Raw genomic sequence first — 20,738 nt, forward strand, 5'->3', positions numbered from 1 at the left:
TACTTAGAATCAACATTGTCCTATAATCATAAAAGCATAGTGATTCAACTTAACATAATTTAGTTTTCTTGGTTTTTATTTTTATGTATTTGAGCCTCTTGGAGCTAACAAAGAAGAGAGGAAGGACTACAAGCAAAGGGGACTGTAAGTACTGGGAATCACCTAGAGGCTTTCTCTGAAACAAAATAGTAACAAGAGTGATCCTGAGGCAGAAGTTTTAGGGCACAAATTTCAACATCATCTGTGAAGAAGCCTATAGGAGAAGTCGCAGCCTTAGTTTGGAAAAAGTTTGGTAAATGATAAGAACAGAGAAAGGTATCAGTGATGAGGTGTAGTTTGCTTTTAAAGTGTTGACTTTAAGAATATTTTTTACTCAATTTTGATAAGTTATCCTCTAAAAAATTTAAAGAAAATAGAAGCTAAGTAATAAAGTAAGTGACAGCTGGTCCCTTTCTAATTCACCAAGTACAATGCAATGCCCAGTACCAAGTTGGTCTTTAAAATATAGTCACTGGCTGGAAGTTTCATCATGACACTGAGGTCCTCTGGATGCAAATATGTAGCATAATGAAACTGAAGACTCATGACAAAAACTTTAACAGGTAAACAGAGAAGTTGTAAAGTGACCATAAATGTCATAACTCATTCTGACTCTTCATCAACCACAAATTTGATTAAGCCCTTCCCAAACCTTTTATGCAAAGGACATTTCACAAGTGCATATTGCTCTTTTTCTTCCTTCCTCCCTCCCTCCTTCTTTCCCTCGCTCCTTCTTTCCCTCCCTCCCTCCCTCCCTCCCTCCCTCCTTTCTTCCCTCCCTCTCTCCTTCCCTCCCCCTCTCTCTCTTTTCTTTTTGGTGCCAGTCCTGGGGCTTGAACTCAGGGCCTGGGCACTGACCCTGAGCTGCTTTGCCTCAAGGCTAACGCTCTACCACTTGAGCAATAGCACCACTTGCAGCTTTTTCTGAGTTGTGTCTTGGAGATAAGAATCTCACAGACTTTCCCACCCAGGCTGGCTTTGAACCACGATCCTCAGGACTCAGCCTCCTGAGTAGTTAGAATTATAGGCATGAGCCACCCCTGCCAGTCTGTCTGTCTGTCTGTCTGTCTCTCTTTCTCTCTCTCTCTCTTGTTTTAAGATAGCTATTGCTAACTCAAATATCTTTAAGGGCCAAGAAAGTTGGACAAAGAGCTAAGTGGGCAGATTGAATGTATGGCAAACAGGAAGTATATGGTGTACATCTGAGGATAGTTGTCTATCGTTCAGGTATAGCTTGTTACTCTCCAGTAGAAATACAGGTCCAGAAGGACAAGATCTATTTTTTAGAGCAAGTTATTGGTATTTTCATAAAAAACTGACAATTTTTAAGTAGCAGCAACTAACATTTAAAAACCAAACACTATAGAGCAAAGAAAATTTGTCCATATTCCAAAAAAATGGTGTGCAGGATGTGTGTGTGTGCACGCGTGCATTGGTCCCAGGACTTGAACATAGAGACTGGGTGCTGTCAATGAACATTCGTGCTCAAGGCTAGTGCTCTTCCACTGGAGCCACAGCTCCACTTCTGGCTTTCTGGTGGTTAGTTGGAGATAAAACTCTCACCATCTTTCCTGCTTGAGTTCACTTTGAAGCTTGATCCTTCGATTTCAATTTCCTGAATAACTAGGATTACAGGTGTGCTTCACCAGTGCCTAGGTAGTGTGCAGGATTTTAACATAGAAATTTACTTCCAAGGGGACCTTAAGTGGCACTTACTACTTTTAATATTAGTTAAGGTTCGTGGTCCACTTTGCTGGACTGTCCACACTTTCATAAACTTCGATGAAATTGTCCCTTTACCTACTCACTGGATATTCATAACTATTGTTAGCCAATTGAAGTCTTTTCTACCTTAATGCTGGACATCCAATTTGTCCAGAAGCAGAGAACTGCTTATTTGTTTTTTGTATATTTGATACTAAGTGTGTCAATTTTCTGCCTTTGCTCTCATCAGTGAGAGAAGCAAATGTATTCTTTCTGGGAAAGAAAGTGCCACACAAGGAACTCCAGTCAGCAGGGACAGCCCAGCTGTCCCCATGCACACCCCTTGTGCAATCTGCTCTTGTGCGTCACAGGCTCACTGAGATTTTGTCAATCTTGTATTCCTCATAACTCACAAAATACCAGGGATGTCAAAGATGCACAACAAATGTTTATTACACAGGGAAGAACAGAACCATTGTAACAAGGCTCCTTAGCTTGTTTCTCAAAGCCTCTTGTCATATGACTTCAGCTTTGCCATCAGCTCATCCCCAAGGAGAAGTAAGATGACAACCACACTAATCTATTCTCTGAGGATGCCTTTGTAAGTACTGAAACATCATTTCCTCCCTTTATTCTTCCTTTCTTTGGAAATATCCATTTCATTATGAGTGTGTGTGTGTATGTGTGTATGTGTGTGTGTGTGTGTGTGTGTGTGCTCCTGTTCACCCATGACTGTGTGCACACAAGTATTGAAGCTGGAACTCAGGGCCTGGGATGCTGTCCCTTAGCCTTTTAACTTGGAGCTGGCACTCATTTTAGCAACACCTCCACTTCTAGATATTTTTGGTGGTTAATTGGAGATGAGAGTCTCACAGCCTTTCTTGCCCAGGGTGGCTTTGAACTGATCTCAGCCTTCTGAGTAGCTAGGATGATAGGTGTGAGCTACTGGCACACAAGTATGAATTCATTTCTATAGCCAAAAAAATCATAAACCACAAGCTAGGCTTGCAGAAATTACCAGAATAACTTATCTATTGTGAGCACTAATGCTCATGATAATTTAGCCCTTAGAAAGCACCACCTGCCTCCATGAGTTTAAAAAGACCTTGTGCTTGTCACGTGTCTACAGTGGTTCATAGAAGGATTCACAAGTCAGAGGCCTGTACAGGCCAGAGAGCTAATACAAACACTAGTCCATTTGAATGACTAGGACAAAGTAGAATTGTGACGCCCCAGCTCTTTACTTCAGCCGGCAACAAGCTCAGTGTTGCCAGATTTTTGGTTTTGTTTCCTCAAGCCAAAACTTTAGAAGCCAAACAAAACAAGTCTGTGGGCTGCCAATTTTGACCCTGTCAAGAACACACTATTTTCCTAGAGTTTAGAGAATGTTTTCCAAATAAAACAGCAGGAGGATATGAAAAAGTTGGAAGCCACTAGACATACAAACTGTGGATCTAGCAGGGGCTAATAAACAGCACTAGGTGAGTATTTTGTGGTGTCTGGCCAAAATCCTGAGCTCTCAGACACTACTTCAAGGAGAGCAACAAGTTTTCTTTTGGAGAGGCTCATTTGTGGGCTTTATGCAAGATCACACCAGTTGTATCTTGAATAAAGGCTGGTCTGGTTCATCCAGTAAGATTGGAAGCCAGAAAGCTACAGTGGGTTTGGGTGAAATTATGATGGCTTGAAAACATACCACGATTTCTAACAACACAAAGCTTAAAACATCACATTGTAGACTTAAAACAAAGTACCTAATGAATTTTGACAATTTCACTCGATCAACTTGAATTTGTTTCTTTCTGTTCCACATTGTGTTGTTTCTAGAATTGTGTGTGTCTAGCACACATTATTTCCATGGAGGCTGTCAGTCATGGGACTTTGAGTAGAGCCATTACCTAGTCTGGGCAGTTAGAGAATCCCATTTCTTGGATGTTATTGGTAGATAAAAATAGGCATAACTTAAGCCAGCCAATGCAAAGTCAGTTTTACTTCAGAGATGGAAAGCTGTAACAACCCATGTGGTTCTGAATCTTGACTCAAAATCCTACCAATACATAAGGAAAAAAAATCACTTCCAAAGGGAAGATATATATATATATAAATTATTCATAGTATCATATAGCACAAATCTAATAATGTCAGAGTCTGCCACTAACCTTGACCAATATGTCAACTCTTTAACTTAGGAAGTTTCATTCAGGCTTCTATAAATTATAACTGGGAGCCTTGACTAATATAAGAATCATTTATGTTTCATATTTTTATTTTAGGAGAATGTGCATCCAATTGAGTTCACCAACAAGCATCTGAGTCACATAATTGTTTCCTGGCTCAACATGTAATTCATATTTTATAGCCTTAAGTATATGTCAGCAAATAGATACCTTTTTCTATCCTCACTCAAGGATAGAAAATGTTCTAAAATATGGTGTATTCTTATAAGTAATGCCAAGGTTCAGTATCAAAAAAATTAATGCAGCCAGGTGCTGGTGGCTTAAGCCTGTAATACTAGCTACTCAGGAGACTGAAATCTGAGGACTGTGTTTTGAAACCAGTCTGGGCATGAAAGTCCATGAGACTCTTATCTCCAATTGATCACAGAAAAAACTAGAAGTAGACCTGTGGCTCAAGTTGTAGAGCATTAGCCTTGAGCAAAAGGAACTTAGAGATAGTGCCCAGGCCCAGAGTTCAAGCCCAAGAACTGGCAAAAAAAATATATACATACATACAAGCATAAGGAAAGAAAAAGACAAGCATTGATTGACCCTCTGGTAGGAATTGTTAGGTTAATACTGGATCAAATACTCGTCTGTGGAAGAACATCTATCCTTGTATTCCTTGTATTTCCCCTCTTGGGAGACTTGGAGGGCCCTGGTAGCACACAGTATAGGGAGTGCATTGAGAACAGCAGACATGCTTAGTTATGAGAGAATGCCTTCCAGTCCACAAGGATATTAGTTATAGCTGGGCAGAAAGCACTTACCTCCTCATTCTCGATTTTGAGTGTAGCTAGTCGAGACTGCAGCTGCTGGTACCTGAGCATGAGCTCCGCCTGGACTGGCTGCTGTGCACTGACTTGACACACCTGATGGAGAACCAGAAAACTGCAGTTACAACAGGGCCTCAGAGGCCTGGGACTCCTCATAAGATGACACACGAGTTACACCAATACTCTAAAGATTCCAAAATATATGACATCTTATTTTTGGAGCCAGGGTCTCACTTTGCAGTCCATGAAATCCTCATACACATAATCCTCTTGCCTTTGCCAGGATCATAAGCATGTGCTACTGTTCCTGGCTATATCTTTACTTATAATGGCCACCTCAAAGCTTCAGTTTCAAACTGAGAGCTAACCTAAGTGGTAAGTGCAGAAAGTAGCTGCTTAGCCTGGATACAGTCTTGAGGATAGAGCTCTGATGTCAAAATCTCACTCCAGAAACTTGTATATTCTTTTGGCTTTTTCTCCCAAGGCTGGCCTTCTATCACTTGAGCCATAGTTCTACTTCTGGCTTTTTGCAAGTTAATTGGAGATTAGAGTCTCATGGGCTTTCCTTTAAGCTAGCTTTGAACCTCCATCCTCAATCTCAGCCTCCTGAATAGTTAAGATTATAGGCATGAGCCACTAGCGTCAGGCTATTTGTTTGCATATTTATTTACTGGGTTGGTACTGGGGCTTGAGCTCATGCTGATGCTTGGCCTTTTTTCCCCCTAAGTTTTTTGTTTTGTTTTGTGCAGATGGATTATCAAGCATTCTACAACATATGCCTTTCGTTGGTTTTTTCCTCTGTGCATAGACAATAATAAAAGCAATTATAAATTCCTAATTAGTTTGAAGTGATTGTGGTGACATGGTATAGAATGCTACATTCATATATAAAGAAGATAAAATCAAATATATATAATTTTTGGTGCTCATTTTACCATAATGGAACCAACCTGTGTCTACAGATATATTTTACACTTCTTTTCTCTCTTTCATTTCCCTGCAATTTGCTTTGTTGTTGTTTTGCAGGGGAGGGGTAGATGGAAATCTTTAAATCAGTAATACACAGAATCTTCAGAGAGAAATTCTATTGTACCAAAAAAAACCCTGTTTTGTTTTTGATTTAAATGTGTATGCAATGGAGTATCATTCAGCCATGGAAAGGCACAAAGTAAACATTCATGATGCAAATCTGAAGAACTCTAAACTATTTTGGGGTGGTTGAGTACTTACACCCAGGCAATCTGCACATGTATTTCTATGACCCTTGCTTTAAAAAGGTGGTTGTGGCAGCTGAACATGGCAAAATATCATGTTGTGATCTAATACAAGGGTAGGTGAGAGAAAAATGACTGAGAATGCCTACGTCTATGGTGTTATAGCATGTAAGGAGAGGTGTAAGGGAAGAGACAACTTATCGATGTTAAAATTTTGGGCTACTGACCTCATCACCCATGTGAGACTGAAACTCAAACTTCATGGGTGGACAGAATGCGGCAGGAAACATCTCCATAAATCTCTGCTTATCACTCCTTGGCTCTAAGTTGTCAACTGCATTCTCAATAATGTCCAAGCCTTCATGTCTGGAGGTCTCAAGGTTATATTCTGCAGAGAGATATGTTCTCAGGACTCTGTTCAGACTTGCATGGTAGCCAAGATCACAGCACTTAAAAAAGAAGAGAAGAGAAGAGGAGAGAGAGAGAGAGAGAGAGAGAGAGAGAGAGAGAGAGAGAGAGAGAGAGAGAGAAAACACAATATACAAACATTAACTTAAAATTAAATAAAGACTTCAGCTGTGACACAATTATCAGACTTAAAAAAATCACAGTGAAACATTGGATTGGGACATTGATTTTTTGGATATGACATCCAAAGACCAAGAACCAAAGAAACAATAATTGGAATTCCTCAAAATGAATGACTTTTACATGTTAAAGCACACTATCAAGAAAGTGAAAAGACAAGCCACAGAATGGGAAAAAGATGTACAAATCATGTATGTGATAAGGGACTTGTATCTGGAATACATAAAGAACTTTTACAACTCCATAATACTCACAAGACCGTATGCTGGATAAAAACAATTTACATAAAATGTATAGAATTGGTATAGATATAGAGACAGAAAGTAGATTAGTAGTTTCCTTGGGCTGGGAGAAGGTAAGGAGGATGATGGTTGAAGTGTACACCATTTTTTTTGGGGGGAGTATGAAAGTATCCTAAAATGACTGTGGTGGTGGTGCACAATTATGAATATACTAAAAGCTAATTGTAGGCTTTTAATGTGTGAACTATATAGCCTCTCTGTGAAATTTCTCAGTAAAACTATTAGTTTTTCTAGGTGTAATACTAGCTACGTAGGAGGCTGAAATCTGAGGATTCTGGTTTTAGATGGCAAGGGCAGAAGAGTCTTATGGACTTTCCTGCCTAGGCTGGTTTTGAACTACAATCCTCAGAGCTCAGCCTAATAAGTAGCTAGGATTATGGGTATAAGTCACTGGCACCGAGCTAACTTTAATTTTTTAAAGCAAAATTAAATACTGAAAAGAAACAATAATAAATAATATTTGTTTCATTCATGCAATACTATGGCACACTAATATATTCAAAATCCTCTAAGCTGCAAATATACCAAGTGAATTTTGTTGTTGTTATTGCTGGTCTTGGACTCAGGTCCTGAGCACTGTCCTTGAGCCTCCTTGTGCTCAAGGCTAGTGCTTTACCACTGGAGCCACAGTGCCATTTCTGGCTTTTTTGGAATAGTTTATTGGAGATAAAAGTCTCATGTACTTTCTTGCCTGGGCTGGTTTCTAACTGTGATTCTCATTTCTCAGCCTTCTGAGTAGATAGGATTATAAGTGTGAGCCACTAGTGCCCCCCACCCCAAGTGAATTTTTTCACTTGCATATTTTATTGAAGACTCAAGAATAATTAACACTGTCTTAGAAGACCAGCTTGGATCTGTCAAAAAGCAGTATAGAAATGCCTTTACTTTTATCTTCAGAATAAAACTCCTAAATAAGTAATAATTGTTAAACCTCTTATTTTGGATAGAATTTTGTTTAGTATTTGTAGTGAGAAAAGGGCTTTGAGATTTTTTTAAAATTTAATTTCGTTTTGCTGTAAAGGTGATATACAGATGGGGTTACAGCTATATTTGAAATTCTTGAGTCTTCATTACCTTCAATTTACATTAGTATTTACTTTTTCATGTATTTTAAATGAGTATGTTTCAAAAGAAGCACATAAACCTGGAAATTATTTATGCCACTGACAGAATTGTAAATTAGGACAAAAGCAGTATAAATCTCTTCAAGTGGTTACAGTGGTGTTAAATGGATCAAAAAGAGGTCATCTCCATATAGTTTTAATGATATTCAGCTAATTCAGTTTAATTCAGTTCAACTCACTAATTTGCCAGGTGCCAGGGACTATTCAAGGCTCTAGGCGTATTAGACTAGAACATAGTAAAATGCCTCAACCCTCAAGGACAATGATTACGATCTGTTCATTACTTGGCCAAAATGGTGGTTGAGTGGCATAGGGAAGCAGACTGTGTACCAAGGCTGTGTCCTGTAGGATGTGAGGTGAGGCCAGCCTTATCAAAGGACACATCCACTCACCTGTACTTAGAAATACAAATGTCACCCTATCCAGTTTTCCCCTGTTACCTTTGAATTCCCACATTATTAAATTTAGGAGTTCTAGATGAAGACATTCTAAAATCTTGCTATTCAAAGTTTGGTCATATGCTCTATAGGAACATCAACAGAGGCTTGTTAGAAACACAGATTTCTTCTGTCCTAACCCTGATGTACTAATTCAGAATCTGAAGTTTATAAAGGATCCACAGGTGCATCATAAAAATGTCAGAGATGCACTTGAAACAGTCAAGTGAAGGAACCCTGCCACCCGGGCCTGAGGGTGCGATTTCCCCAGGCAGGCAAGAAGACTTGGTGGATGACTTGGTTTGTAAAAATCAGAAAATAGTTATGACATCACAATGACAAATGCAAGCACAAAACAATTGTGAAACTCAGTGACCAGTCTCACCATTAATTTCCAGTGAAATCAGCTGCACTCAAATAGAAAGAGTGATTCATTTTTGGTGAATTTGGAAATGCTAGTCTCAAATGAACAAAGTCTTTTTTTATTTCCTCTTGCTCCTCCCAATATTTATGCAGCCGTGCCATACACATCAGAGCTGAAAATTATCCTAGCTTTCAACAACACCTTATTTTATGGAAACATAAATTTGTGAACAGTCTCACTTCTTTGAGATGGATGGGTGCTTAAAAATAAAAAAGCTCATTATTCCAAAGGGAGAAAGATTCTACTTGATTATAAGAAAGCAGATGAGACAGGTGACTTTATTTTCTGAGTATTGATTGGAATAAGACATTGCAAAAAGAAACAACCCAGAAGAGCCTTTCTTCCCTACACAATGTACATTGTTTACAACTTAAAAGAGAAAGGAAGACTGAAGGAAAAAGAGAAAAAAGGAAGGAGGGAGGGGGGAAGGAAAATGGGGAGGGAAGAAAAGAGGGAAATAAGGAGGGGAAGGAAGGAAGGGGAGGAGGAGGGAAGGATGGAGGAAAGAAAGGAAGGGAATGCAGGAAAGGAGAGGAATGGGAAAGGGAGGGACAAAAGGAGCGGAGTGAAGGAGAGAGGGAAGGAAAGGAAGGAAGGTAAGGAAGGAAGGAAGGAAGGAAAGAAGGAAGGAAGGAAGGAATCGAATCCCAACTACCAAGCTGACTTGGAATTTAAAAAATACCTACTAAGTTTTCATTACCCCAGTCTTAATTTACTGCACAAGATCACAAAAGCATGGCTGTGAATTTCCATAACTAGTGTAGCCATACAGGCAGTTCTGTGTCTCAGTGCCTTCACTGTGCTTTTGGAACAGGCTGAAAAGCATGCTTGTGGCTTGATAACCATCCAGGAGCCAGGTACCTTCTGGCCCTGCACTGCCGCACTTTGGCAGCTTCTGTGGTGAGTTTTGAACACATTATGGTCCCTGTTCATCAGTGGGTAAGGTCCCTCAACTGATATTTCATTATATCTGATATGCAGCATTTCTACATTCTAAACATTTCAAGCACCTAATACTTAAAAAGAAGCAAGAAACAGGTATAAACATTCTTCTTTAAGGTCCCCTGAGACAGCCACCTTAGCAACAGAATATACTCCTCCCTCCCCCATTTAAACTAGAAGCTGAAATGACACTGGGCATATTAAAATTCAAGTTATTTGGTTAAAAAGGTCTAAAGTAATTCTCTGGAACTTATGAATTATTAATTACGATATGAAATGCCAGCTTCTACACAAAGAGTTGAGTTATAACCCGACCACATGTAATGATGAAAACACATAGGAAACCCATAAAATATTTCATGCAAACAAAGCAGAGTTATTCTGATGGATGAAAAACTCTGGATGCATGCATAAAATTATGGATCAGAACTGGGTCAGGAAACTGTTGGGACAGAGGGGTGCCTTTAAAATACTATCCGAAAAACCTGCCAAGACAGATCCAACTACTAAATCAGTGTAATAAATAATCCCATGACTAAATTAGTGTAATAAATAATCATTAGTCTAAATTGTCTAATTTCCTTAGGCAAAAGTCTCACAAACAGTATTCAAAATGAAGATGAGACTTAAGTAGTGAGGATGGTGACAAATACTTCATCTTGTCCCAAACACTGAGAGTTGCTGAGGGTTACATGGTCTGTACAAGTGGTTCACAGCTCTCCTAAAGCAAGACCTTTCCTTTTCCTTCTTCTCCTTTTCCCTTTCCTTCCATTCCTTTCCCTTCCCTTCCTTCACCTTTTCTTCCCTTCTCTCCCCTCCTTTCCCCTTCCCTCCCTTGTTTTTCTTCTCTTCATCATCCCCTCCCTTCCCCTGCCCTTCTCTCTTTTCCTTCTTTCTTTCCTTCTCCTCCCTTCTTACTTTTCTATGAGAACTATTAAGATGGGAATGACCATATTGGAACTGCACAGAAAAAGAGTTCAACATTCCTGTTTCCAGAATAGTCATAGCCAATGTCATTTTGCCAGGACATCCTCAAGCTCCCACGTGACAGTACAGTCAAGCAATTGTCATGAGAATGTAGACAGAAGAAATGGCCTAATCTTTCTGCAGAAGTAGTCTAACCTTCATCTCTTTATCTTGGCCTCTGTCTTGCAGTGAGCCTTCATCTTGGATCTTTTGTTTGGGTTTTAGTAAGATCGGCTTTGGTCATTCAGGAGCCATGGATTTAGGGTAATATCCATGGAAAGAAACTGCAACCCAAAACCAATCTAAATTTCAAAAATGAACAGCTGTCAAATAACCAGGAATGGCTTTGGAAAGACTAGGAAGAGGTAAGTACAAAGCTTTAATAATGTCAAATGAAGAAAACTTTCCCCCAAATAACTATCTCTTTGTCATTCATTATTTTCCTCCTTAGTCATTTTGAATTCACAAACACATTTGTTTTGTGAGAGATACTCACTTCACAGGAGGATGGAATCAGATGTCTCAACCTCTACCTTCAACTTTTATATACCTGTTTTATGTCTGTTCTGAGAGCCTTCCCAGAGTTGGCAATCGTGTGTGTGTGTGTGTGTGTGTGTGTGTGTGTGTGTGTGTGTGTGTGTGTATACTGGAGTCTAAACCCAGGGCCTAGACATTATCCTTTAGCTTTTTTGCTCAGGACTAGCACTCTCCTGATTGTGCCACAGCTCTACTTCCAGCTTTTTTGGGTGGTTAATCAGAGATAAGAATATCATGGATTTTCCTACCAGGCTTGCTGTAGACCATGATCCTCAGATCTCAGCCTACTGAGTAGCTAGGATTTTAGGCTTGACCCACTGGCATCCCACAGAAATATAATTCTTGCTGCTATTTCTAACAACGGTACCCAAGTATTTAGCAAAAATTCCTTTATGCTTTCTCTCGAGCAATGAAAAGGTCAAAATATTGCCCCTGTTTGATATGCATAGATGCAAAGTAAGAAGCCAGAGACTGACCCTGCATATGCCCTAGCCAATCACTGAGTAAGCAGTGTGGCCTTGCACATCTCTTGTCCCACAGACTCATTTCTCCGGGAAAAAATTCTAGTCATCTTGAATGAAATCAAGAAAAAAAGACCATCAAAGCAAGTCCTCCATGGGCCATATGGTAAATAGAAGGGGGTCCTAAGAAGAGAGTGTTAGAGAGACCAGAAGGATCTTCTTGCCCTTTTGAGGAGCAAGAAGTACCCAGTCTTGTAATGCTCTGAAGAAAGCATGTTCTGTACATAAAACAAAAAAAAAAAAAAACTCTATGGGAGGAAAGGCATGGTGGTTCTGTATAACAGAGAAGAGAACAGGTTACCTGAAGCATGGCGATGGAGGGTGGAATTGCAGGGGCAAGTTGGGCATAAGTTCTTATATGGCTTGAGGAAGAGTTTGGGATTTTTAAATTTTTGTTTATTAAAGAAACATTTATTGGACTGGGGATGTAGCTTAGTGGCAAAATACTTGCCTTGCATGCATAAAGCCCTGGGTTCCATTCCTCAGTACCATATAAACAGCAAAAGCCAGAAGTGGTTATGGCTCAAGTGGTAGAGTGTTAGCCTTGAACAAAAAGAAGACAGGGACAGTGCTCAGGCCCTGAGTCTAAGCCCCAGGATTGGAAAAAAATATTTATTTTATTGTAAAGATGAGGTACAGAGGGATTACAGCTATGTAAGTCAGGTATTAAGTACATTTCATTTTGAACCATGTCACTCCTTCCCCTGCTCTCTCTCTCAGTTTTTTCTGCCCATCCCACCTACAAGTTGTATAGCTCGTTTTCCACACAGTGTCCAGTGACTATCACTGCTTCATTTGTTTACCTTTTGTCACATCATTACTGTGCTTCCCCTTGATTGTGGGTTTTATTTTCATAACATTAGAAAGCTTCAGGAGAATTTCAGATAGGGACTCTCATGTGTGAGTTCTGTTTGTGTGTGTGTTTGTTTAATACTCTGGCTGCTTGGGAAACAGAATGGGCTTTGGGAAGGCATGAGTGGAGTCAGGAGATAGTCAGGAGGCTAGTGCAATGTGGTTAAGAGATGAAGAGGCTTTGTCTAAGACATTGGGCCCCAGTAGTGAGATGTGGCAAGGTTGAGATATTTAGAAGGTAGAGATGACAGCATTTGCCTGATGCATTTTCCTGTGAGGAGGAAATTTTGGCTGTCTAACTAGGTGCAAAGTGGAGCCATTTTCTGAGATAAAAAACTGAGTAAGAAGAAAGCTATAGGTGTAGTGGGAAAGGATGCTAGGGAAAATAGATATAAAAAGTTTTCTTTTGGATTTAAAAAGTTGTTTTGATACAGTCAAAATGTTACTAATAAAAGATGTCCAGTAGAGAGCTGTATACAGAAATCTGAAGATGACCAAGGATGATGATAAAAGTCCAGGAGCCATCGGATGATATTAAGCCAAGCAACAAAGCAAAAGACACATAGATGAATATCATCAATTAGGAGACTTTCTACCTTCAAGGGTCTACACATGAAGGACAAGCGAGCACTGAAGACAAGAACCAGAAAGAGCAGCCCATGCCACATGAGAAAAACAAAGTACAGGTGCCTTTATCAAAAGTCTTCAGCAACATCCAATGGAAGAAACTATAAATGGCAACTAGTTCACCCAATTCATTTAAATTTTGGAATATACTCCCCATTATCACAATGGATTAAACATGCCTAAATTAGTTTACATGATCGCTATAATACCCTAACCCACTTAACATGATCTGTCTATAATCTTTCTAATAAGAGTTCAAGTCTAATGGGGAACACAGTATTAAAATTTGGCAGCTTTTCATGGATAGATCTTAATATGATTGTATATGGGGAAAACTCAAACTAATTATGAAAATTCTGAACCCTGAGTAAGTTGCTTTTTAATTAAATGCATGTCCCCAGCGACAAAAAAGATAAGGCTAAAAGCTTTATCATAACTGATTGTTCTGAAATGATAACATAAAGATGGCATGGGCTGGTAGTATGGTGCAAGCTAATTTCAATCTCGTTCTGCATGAATAGCCAATCAATCTTGTGTGACAGGTCTCCCCAGGAAGCAAAATGCTTAGAGTAAGGGACTGTTCTCTGGAAACATTCTGTGAAACAGAGATTTATCCTTCAAGCATCAAAGTCATCTGCAGAAGTTAGAGATTGTGAAACTGTATGGAGAGATGGACACAGACTTTATTACTATTGGGCAGATTTTTGAGACAAAACACGAGCAGAATTTTTTATTGTTGAGAACTTGTTTTCCTGAATGTATCTTAGATGTGTGAAACTGGACTGGAAGAGGCTACCAGTAACTCAACTCCCCTCTCCTACCCTCCCCCCTCCCCTCCTTCCCCCCCTCTCTCCTCTCTCTCTCTCTCTCTCTCTCTCTCTCTCTCTCTCTCTCTCTCTCTCCCCTTTTGCCAGTCCTGGGGCTTGAACTCAGGGCCTGAGCACTTTTTGCTCAAGGCTAGCATTCTACCACTTGAGCCACAGTGCCACTTCTGGCTTTTTCTATACATGTGGTGCTGAGGAATCAACCTAAGGCTTAATGCATGGCTAGGGAAGCACTCTACCACTAAGCTACATTCCTAGCCCCACAATCTTAAATTTTTTTTTTAAAGAATTCCCAAATTTTAAAGTGATGAATTGGACTATTGACTAGGGAATCCTAGCATTAAGACTTGTATTTTTTTCTTTCTTTTTGCCAATCCTAGGCCTTAGACTCAGGGCCTGAGCACTGTCCCTGGCTTCTTTTTTTTTTTGCTCAATAGTAGCACTCTGCGCCACAGCTCCACTTCTGGCCTTTTCTATATATGTGGTGCTGAGGAATCGAACCCAGGGCTTCAGTATACGAGGCAAGCACTTTACCACTAGGCCATATTCCCAGCCCTCTTTCTGTTTTTCTTAGCAAAACAGATGGAAATGGCCAGCATTTAATTGCAAAGATTTAGAGGTTTTCATTATTCTTCCCCCCCATGATAATAACACATGCCAATTCTTATAGTGTAAGACTCTTTTTGCTCTTAATATTCAGAATAACAATGATCACAGATAGAAATCTATTCTTAGTGAAACAGTAGTCTATTTTCCTCCCAAACCAATTAAATTTTCTTTGGCTAATACTTGCAATATATTTCTTATAATTTATATATTCTTTAAAATTACATGAAATTCTTAGTAAATCAATTCTCTATTCTACTACCCATTTGATATGAAAAGCTACTAATTTACAAATGACTCTTTTAATTTACTTTCCTTAGTGACAGAGGAGAAGCCAGAGTATACTTACTAACACTTGGCTCATTTTATAAAGAGAACCTTTGAGCTGAATTCATCTCATGGTCTGATTTGATAAAACTCTGTAATACTTATTCATTTTCTAACTTACAGTCTATGGAGCTTTTGCACTAAAGTTGAATAGTTATGACAGAGACCATATGGTTCACCATCTCTCAAATATTTATTTTCTGGCTCCTTCCAGAAAAATGTTTATCAACTGAGCTTTAAAGCACTAGTTACCAATGTCAATAGCTCTGTGAATACACATAGCTGGGGTGTGTTCCATAAATATGCCTCTAACAATTAGGTCTCCAAGAATCAGTAATATTTGTGATACTTATATTTTTTAAATTACAATTCAATCAAATGTTTTTGTTTTTTTTTGCCAGTCCTAGGCCTTGAACTCAGGGCCTGAGCACTGTCCCTGGCTTCTTTTTGCTCAAGGCTAGCACTCTGCCACTTGAGCCACAGTGCCACTTCTGGCCGTTTTCTGTATATGTTGTGCTGGGAAATCGATCCCAGGGCCTCATGTATACAAGGCAAGCACTCTTGCCACTAGGCCATATCCCCAGCCCCGAATTCAATCAAATGTTAAAAGAAATGTAAGTGTGTAAGGAATTGTATAAAAGATGTAAAATGTGGGCTGGGGATATGGCCTAGTGGCAAGAGTGCCTGCCTCATATACATGAGGCCCTGGGTTCGATTCCCCAGCACCACATATACAGAAAATGGCCAGAAGTGGCGCTGTGGCTCAAGTGGCAGACTGCTAGCCTTGAGCAAAAAGAAGCCAGGGACAGTGCTCAGGCCCAGAGTCCAAGCCCCAGGACTGGCCAAAAAAAAAAAAAAAAAGATGTAAAATGTAAACTAAAATTGCTATCAAAGGAGGTAAAAGGGTAACAACTCAGTGAGATAGTGAAAATACTATAAATATCCAAAAATATCTTCTCTCCTATATGTAAGAATTAAAAACTAGAAATTATATAAATGAGTGATTTATGTAAAGGGATAGAAACAACACACATTGGATGTGATTTATGGAAAGGAAGATTACTCAGAATCTATAGAAAAAGATACACCAAGTCAGGCACTATTGGCTCACATCTGCAATCCTAGCTATTCAGGAAGCTGAGATTTGAGGATCATAGTTCAAAAAGCTTGCCTGAGCAGTAAAGATTCTTATCTCCAACTAACCACCAAAAACATGAAATGGAGCTGTGGCTCAAGTAATAGAGTATCATCCTTGAGCAAAAAAGCTAAGGGGCAATGCTCAGGTCCTGAATTCAAGCTCCAGTACCAGTACTCCCTAATCCCCAAATTTCCTGTATTATATAGAAAAATGTTCAGAACTTTTATAATATTAATTTTTATGATGGTATACCATAGCAAATTTGCTAGAAAAGTCACAGATACTTACACAAGCAGAAGCTTGGGTCACTGGAGGTTTATATAAAACGTATCAATGAATGTTCTGACTCTATAATACTTTAAATCCATCAAGATGAATTTTCTGGCCTTTGTGTCATTTCTTATCATACAAAATGCAGTACACTAAAGACATTATCTCTACTTTTCCCATTTCTTCTCGTTATTATTGCATAGTGCAACATAAGACGTATTTTGCTAAATAAACTCACAAAGCATGAAGGATTCCAGATACCTTTGCATAATAACTAACCTATTTCTTTTGCACTAGGAAGGGTCAAGTTTAATGGTTTCTAGGATCACCACTATATATGCAAATTGGATTCCTACAAAATAAGCAGCCTTTTTAGAGTTTAAGTGAATCAGGGAACAGAAAAAAAATTTTTTTCACTGAGAGACTTTGCATTTCAATTGACAGCAAACTAATTTTATGTCATTTCTTTCAGAATTCATGTTGAAGTTATATATAATTTGAGACTCGTTCATATTTTAAATTTAAAGATGATCTCTTAAAAGTCTAACCTAAAAAACCCTGAAAATCACTCAGCCTATTATTTAACTGTTACCTATTGAGGTCAGAGTTAATTAGACTAGTAAAAAAAATCTGAGTTTGAATTTACCACATATTAGTATTGGAATGTTAGGTAAGCTATTATTGCCATCGAGACTAAGTTTCAGGCTTTGTTTGTTTGTTTGCTTGCTTGTTATCTAGAAAGTGAAAAAGGGATGTGAGGACAAGATGAGGTTACACTTGGAAATTTGCCTACATGGAAAGAGCTCCTGAAACATTCTAGGTGATGATGGCTGTTCTCATGGTGCTAGGAATATCTTCTCTCCTGTCCTTTTCAAGAACTTTCAGGCTGCTCCTTTATGTCTTCATAAAGATTTCCAGTAGATATTTCAACCTTACTATACCCAACAGTATAAAAACAAACCTATAACCTACTGTGTAATTAAACTGATGCCAATGATAGGCCATAAAAATAATTTAACGGTATCATAAAACTATTGGGTGCAATCTATACAAAGCAATTTATGTTATACCAGGTAGGTCTAAATCTCAGTCACTTCATCTGTGCTTTCCTTAGAGTGCTTGCCACTTCTTACTGTTTATATGCAGGTTTTGGCATCTGGGGGACAGGACTTTGGTTTATCTTAGCAAGATAGCTAGTGGGGTCTATCTTGTTTATTTTCTGAATGAAAGAGAGTGAGAGCTGGAGGGTAGTGTCAGCAAACCCTCTGTAAAATGTAATTATGGATGTGTATTTGGAGAGTTCCAAGTACTACTTTTAAATATAGTATCCTATAAGAGAAAACTAGAGACTCAAGGTGGTTTATATGCACTCTATTTTGCTTCACTGTACTTAAAACTATAGCAAAGTCATCATTTGTGTAGTCATTTGCTTAATATCTGTTGGCTCCACTTCAAATTCTATAGTGTAAGGACACTATGTGGCCTCTTATGGTCTCAGCATCTCACAAAATAGGGGACACACACACACACACACACACACACACATGCACACATACACGTGCATATCCACACCAACCCTAGCAATTATATATGTACATGTATATATGTATGTGTATGTATAGAGATCTGTAAAAGTTTTTTGCACTGCTGGGATTCAGACTCAGGGCCTCATGAATTCTAGGTAAGTGGTCTACCACTGAGTTTCACTCCCAGCCCCAATAAAAACACTTTGAATCAGTGAACATAATCAGGGCTGGGCAGAGGCATAATTTGAAAACAGGTCCCCTTTCTCACCCACAGCTTCACAGAATGTAACAACTCAATTTCACTAGTTTTACAATACATTCTCTCTCAAGTAATGGTGTGTAAGCATCATGAATAGTTGAAATGGAAGTGTGTTTTCCTTCGTGCAAATTAAACAAAGTAGCATTACTTGAATAAATGATGATGGAACTGGAGCATATCTCAAGTGGTAGAGCACTAGCCATGAGCAAGAGTGAGAGGCCTTGAATTCAAGCCCCAGTGCTGGTACCAAAAAACACCCATAACAGTCCATAAGCAAACAATGGCATTTCCAGTTAATAACGAGAGCTGAAGTTAATTAGATCTAAGTATGGATACTATGAAAATGTCAAGTACTTACATCTATCAAATCAGAAAGGTCATGGATATAATACTTGAACACGGAAGCATTGGTTGCTTCCAGTGTTAGGAGATATTCATTGCGTGCTTTAATTGATTTTAGCTTATTTTCTGAATATTTTGCTTGTCTCTGAAAAAAAAAAAAGCAAAGCCATTTTAAAAACAAGCCAGAGAAACATATATGCATTTTTATTAATCCAAACATACACAAGTGACCCTCAAAATCCATTGGGAAGACTGTATATATACATACATACACACACACACACATATATTTTTTTTTGCCAGTTGTGGGGCTTGAACTCAGGGCCTGAGCACTGCCCCTGGCTTCTTTTGCTCAAGGTTAGCACTCTACCACTTGAGCCACAGCGCCACTTCTGGCTTTTTCTATATATGTGGTGCTGAGGAATTGAACCCAAGGCTTCATGTATGTGAGGGGAGCACTGTAACACTAGGCCATATTCCCAGCCGCAAGAGTATATTTTTAATGTGATTTAAATAATGAAGTAAAATAACCAAACTATGACGAATAATGATGAATTTGGGCCTGGGACCCATATGCAATGGAATCTCTCAGTAAGCATTCAAGCACTCACATAATGAATACTTGGCACCCCCACCCAATGATGTCCAGCTATTATTACATGGTCCTCACATACTGTCATACCAGGGATAATCATTCATGATGGTGGATATCAGTTAGGGCACAGTCTTGTTGTTTTTTGTTGTTTGTTTGTTTTTGCCAATGTGGGGCTTCAACTCATATCCTAGCTGCTGTCCCTGAGCTTCTGTTTTGTTCAAGGCTAGCGCTCTACCACTTGAGCCACTTGAACCACCACTTCTGTCTTTTTGGTGGTTACTTGGAAATAAGAGACTCATGGATTTTCCTGCCTGGCCTAGCTTCGAACCTTGATCTTTAGATCTCAGCCTCCAGAATAGCTAGGGTTTCAGTGGTGAGCCACAGGAACTGTCCATCAGTGTTTTTAGTGTTTTATATATCTTGTCTCTTTAACAAAGGTCAGAAGGGCTTTGTTGTGTATCGTCACCCACCTTTTCTTTCATTTTTTCAATTTTCTTTACAGAGCTTCGGCGCTGATGTCTCTCCTCTAGTCGGATATGGAAGACGGGGTCACCAGATCTGCCGATTTGCTTTTCCTCTTGTTTCTCAGCTTCCTTCAGTTTGCTCTCAGCACTCATGCTCTCTGCGTGGTACATGTGGTACGTTTTCATCACCTGAGGATGAGGGATGCACACCGTTAAAAAGATGTATGCCCATCACCAAACCAAGTGCTGGAGGACCAGTGAATGACACAAGTGCCAAAAACATCACCTCCCAACTGTCAGGTAACTCCAGATCATTAGTAAGAGGGATGAATTATAGCCTATTGACTGCTTCTACCTAAACCAAACAACGATGCAAATTTGCCTGCCAGGGAAAGGCACGTTGGGGATAAGTTTTGATGGAAAAAAAAGAGATTTACAGTCTGATGCACACTTTTCAATGTACTTGAAAAGTTCTCTTCAGCTTAAAAGTATTTTTCTGAAATCTCCACTGCATTATTAATTGGCAGGATAAACCATTTATTCATGGGTGTGTTTTAGCCCAACCAAAACTTCAAATGAATCCAGTCCTTACTAAGGGAAATGTATTGCTCAAAATCGACTTGTTAAAATATCAAATGTTGGGGTTGGGGATATAGCCTAGTGGCAAGAGTGCCTGCCTCGGATACACGAGGCCCTAGGTTCGATTCCCCAGCACCACATATACAGAAAACGGCCAGAAGCGGCGCTGTGGCTCAAGTGGCAGAGTGCTAGCCTTGAGCGGGAAGAAGCCAGGGACGGTGCTCGGGCCCTGAGTCCAAGGCCCAGGACTGGCCAAAAAAAAAAAAAAAAAAAAAAAAATCAAATGTTTTAGTTTTTAAAAAGATTACTTTTGACTACAAAGCAATAATTTAGGTTCAGTATAGAAAACATAGGATACAAAAAAGGAAAGAAAATAAAAAGGACAAAATAACTAAATATTTTCTGTACATAACCTCCTAGTCATTTTATTATGAAAACACACACACACACACACAAACTCAATTATATACTTCATTAAAAATATATACAATCTCTGCCTTTAAAAGTGTGGGATCATCATGTATGCAGAATTTAATATT

General features: G+C 39.1%; 1 protein-coding gene across 2 annotated transcripts in view; it reads right to left on the reverse strand.

Annotated features, from left to right (window-relative positions):
- Positions 1–20,738, reverse strand: part of Srgap1 (SLIT-ROBO Rho GTPase activating protein 1) — a 231,485-nt gene that overhangs the window by 53,548 nt on the left and 157,199 nt on the right. For both annotated transcript variants that reach the window (XM_048360376.1, XM_048360368.1), the window contains exons 5-8: positions 19,627–19,809; positions 18,578–18,706; positions 6,177–6,398; positions 4,730–4,831 (exon numbers count right to left, since the gene is read on the reverse strand). In XM_048360376.1, coding sequence (XP_048216333.1) covers positions 4,730–4,831; positions 6,177–6,398; positions 18,578–18,706; positions 19,627–19,809 — 636 coding nt within the window. The remainder of the gene's footprint in view (positions 1–4,729; positions 4,832–6,176; positions 6,399–18,577; positions 18,707–19,626; positions 19,810–20,738) is intronic.

Source organism: Perognathus longimembris, chromosome 1 (genome assembly GCF_023159225.1).
Source record: "Perognathus longimembris pacificus isolate PPM17 chromosome 1, ASM2315922v1, whole genome shotgun sequence".
In the NCBI taxonomy this organism is placed as follows: Eukaryota; Metazoa; Chordata; class Mammalia; order Rodentia; family Heteromyidae; genus Perognathus; species Perognathus longimembris.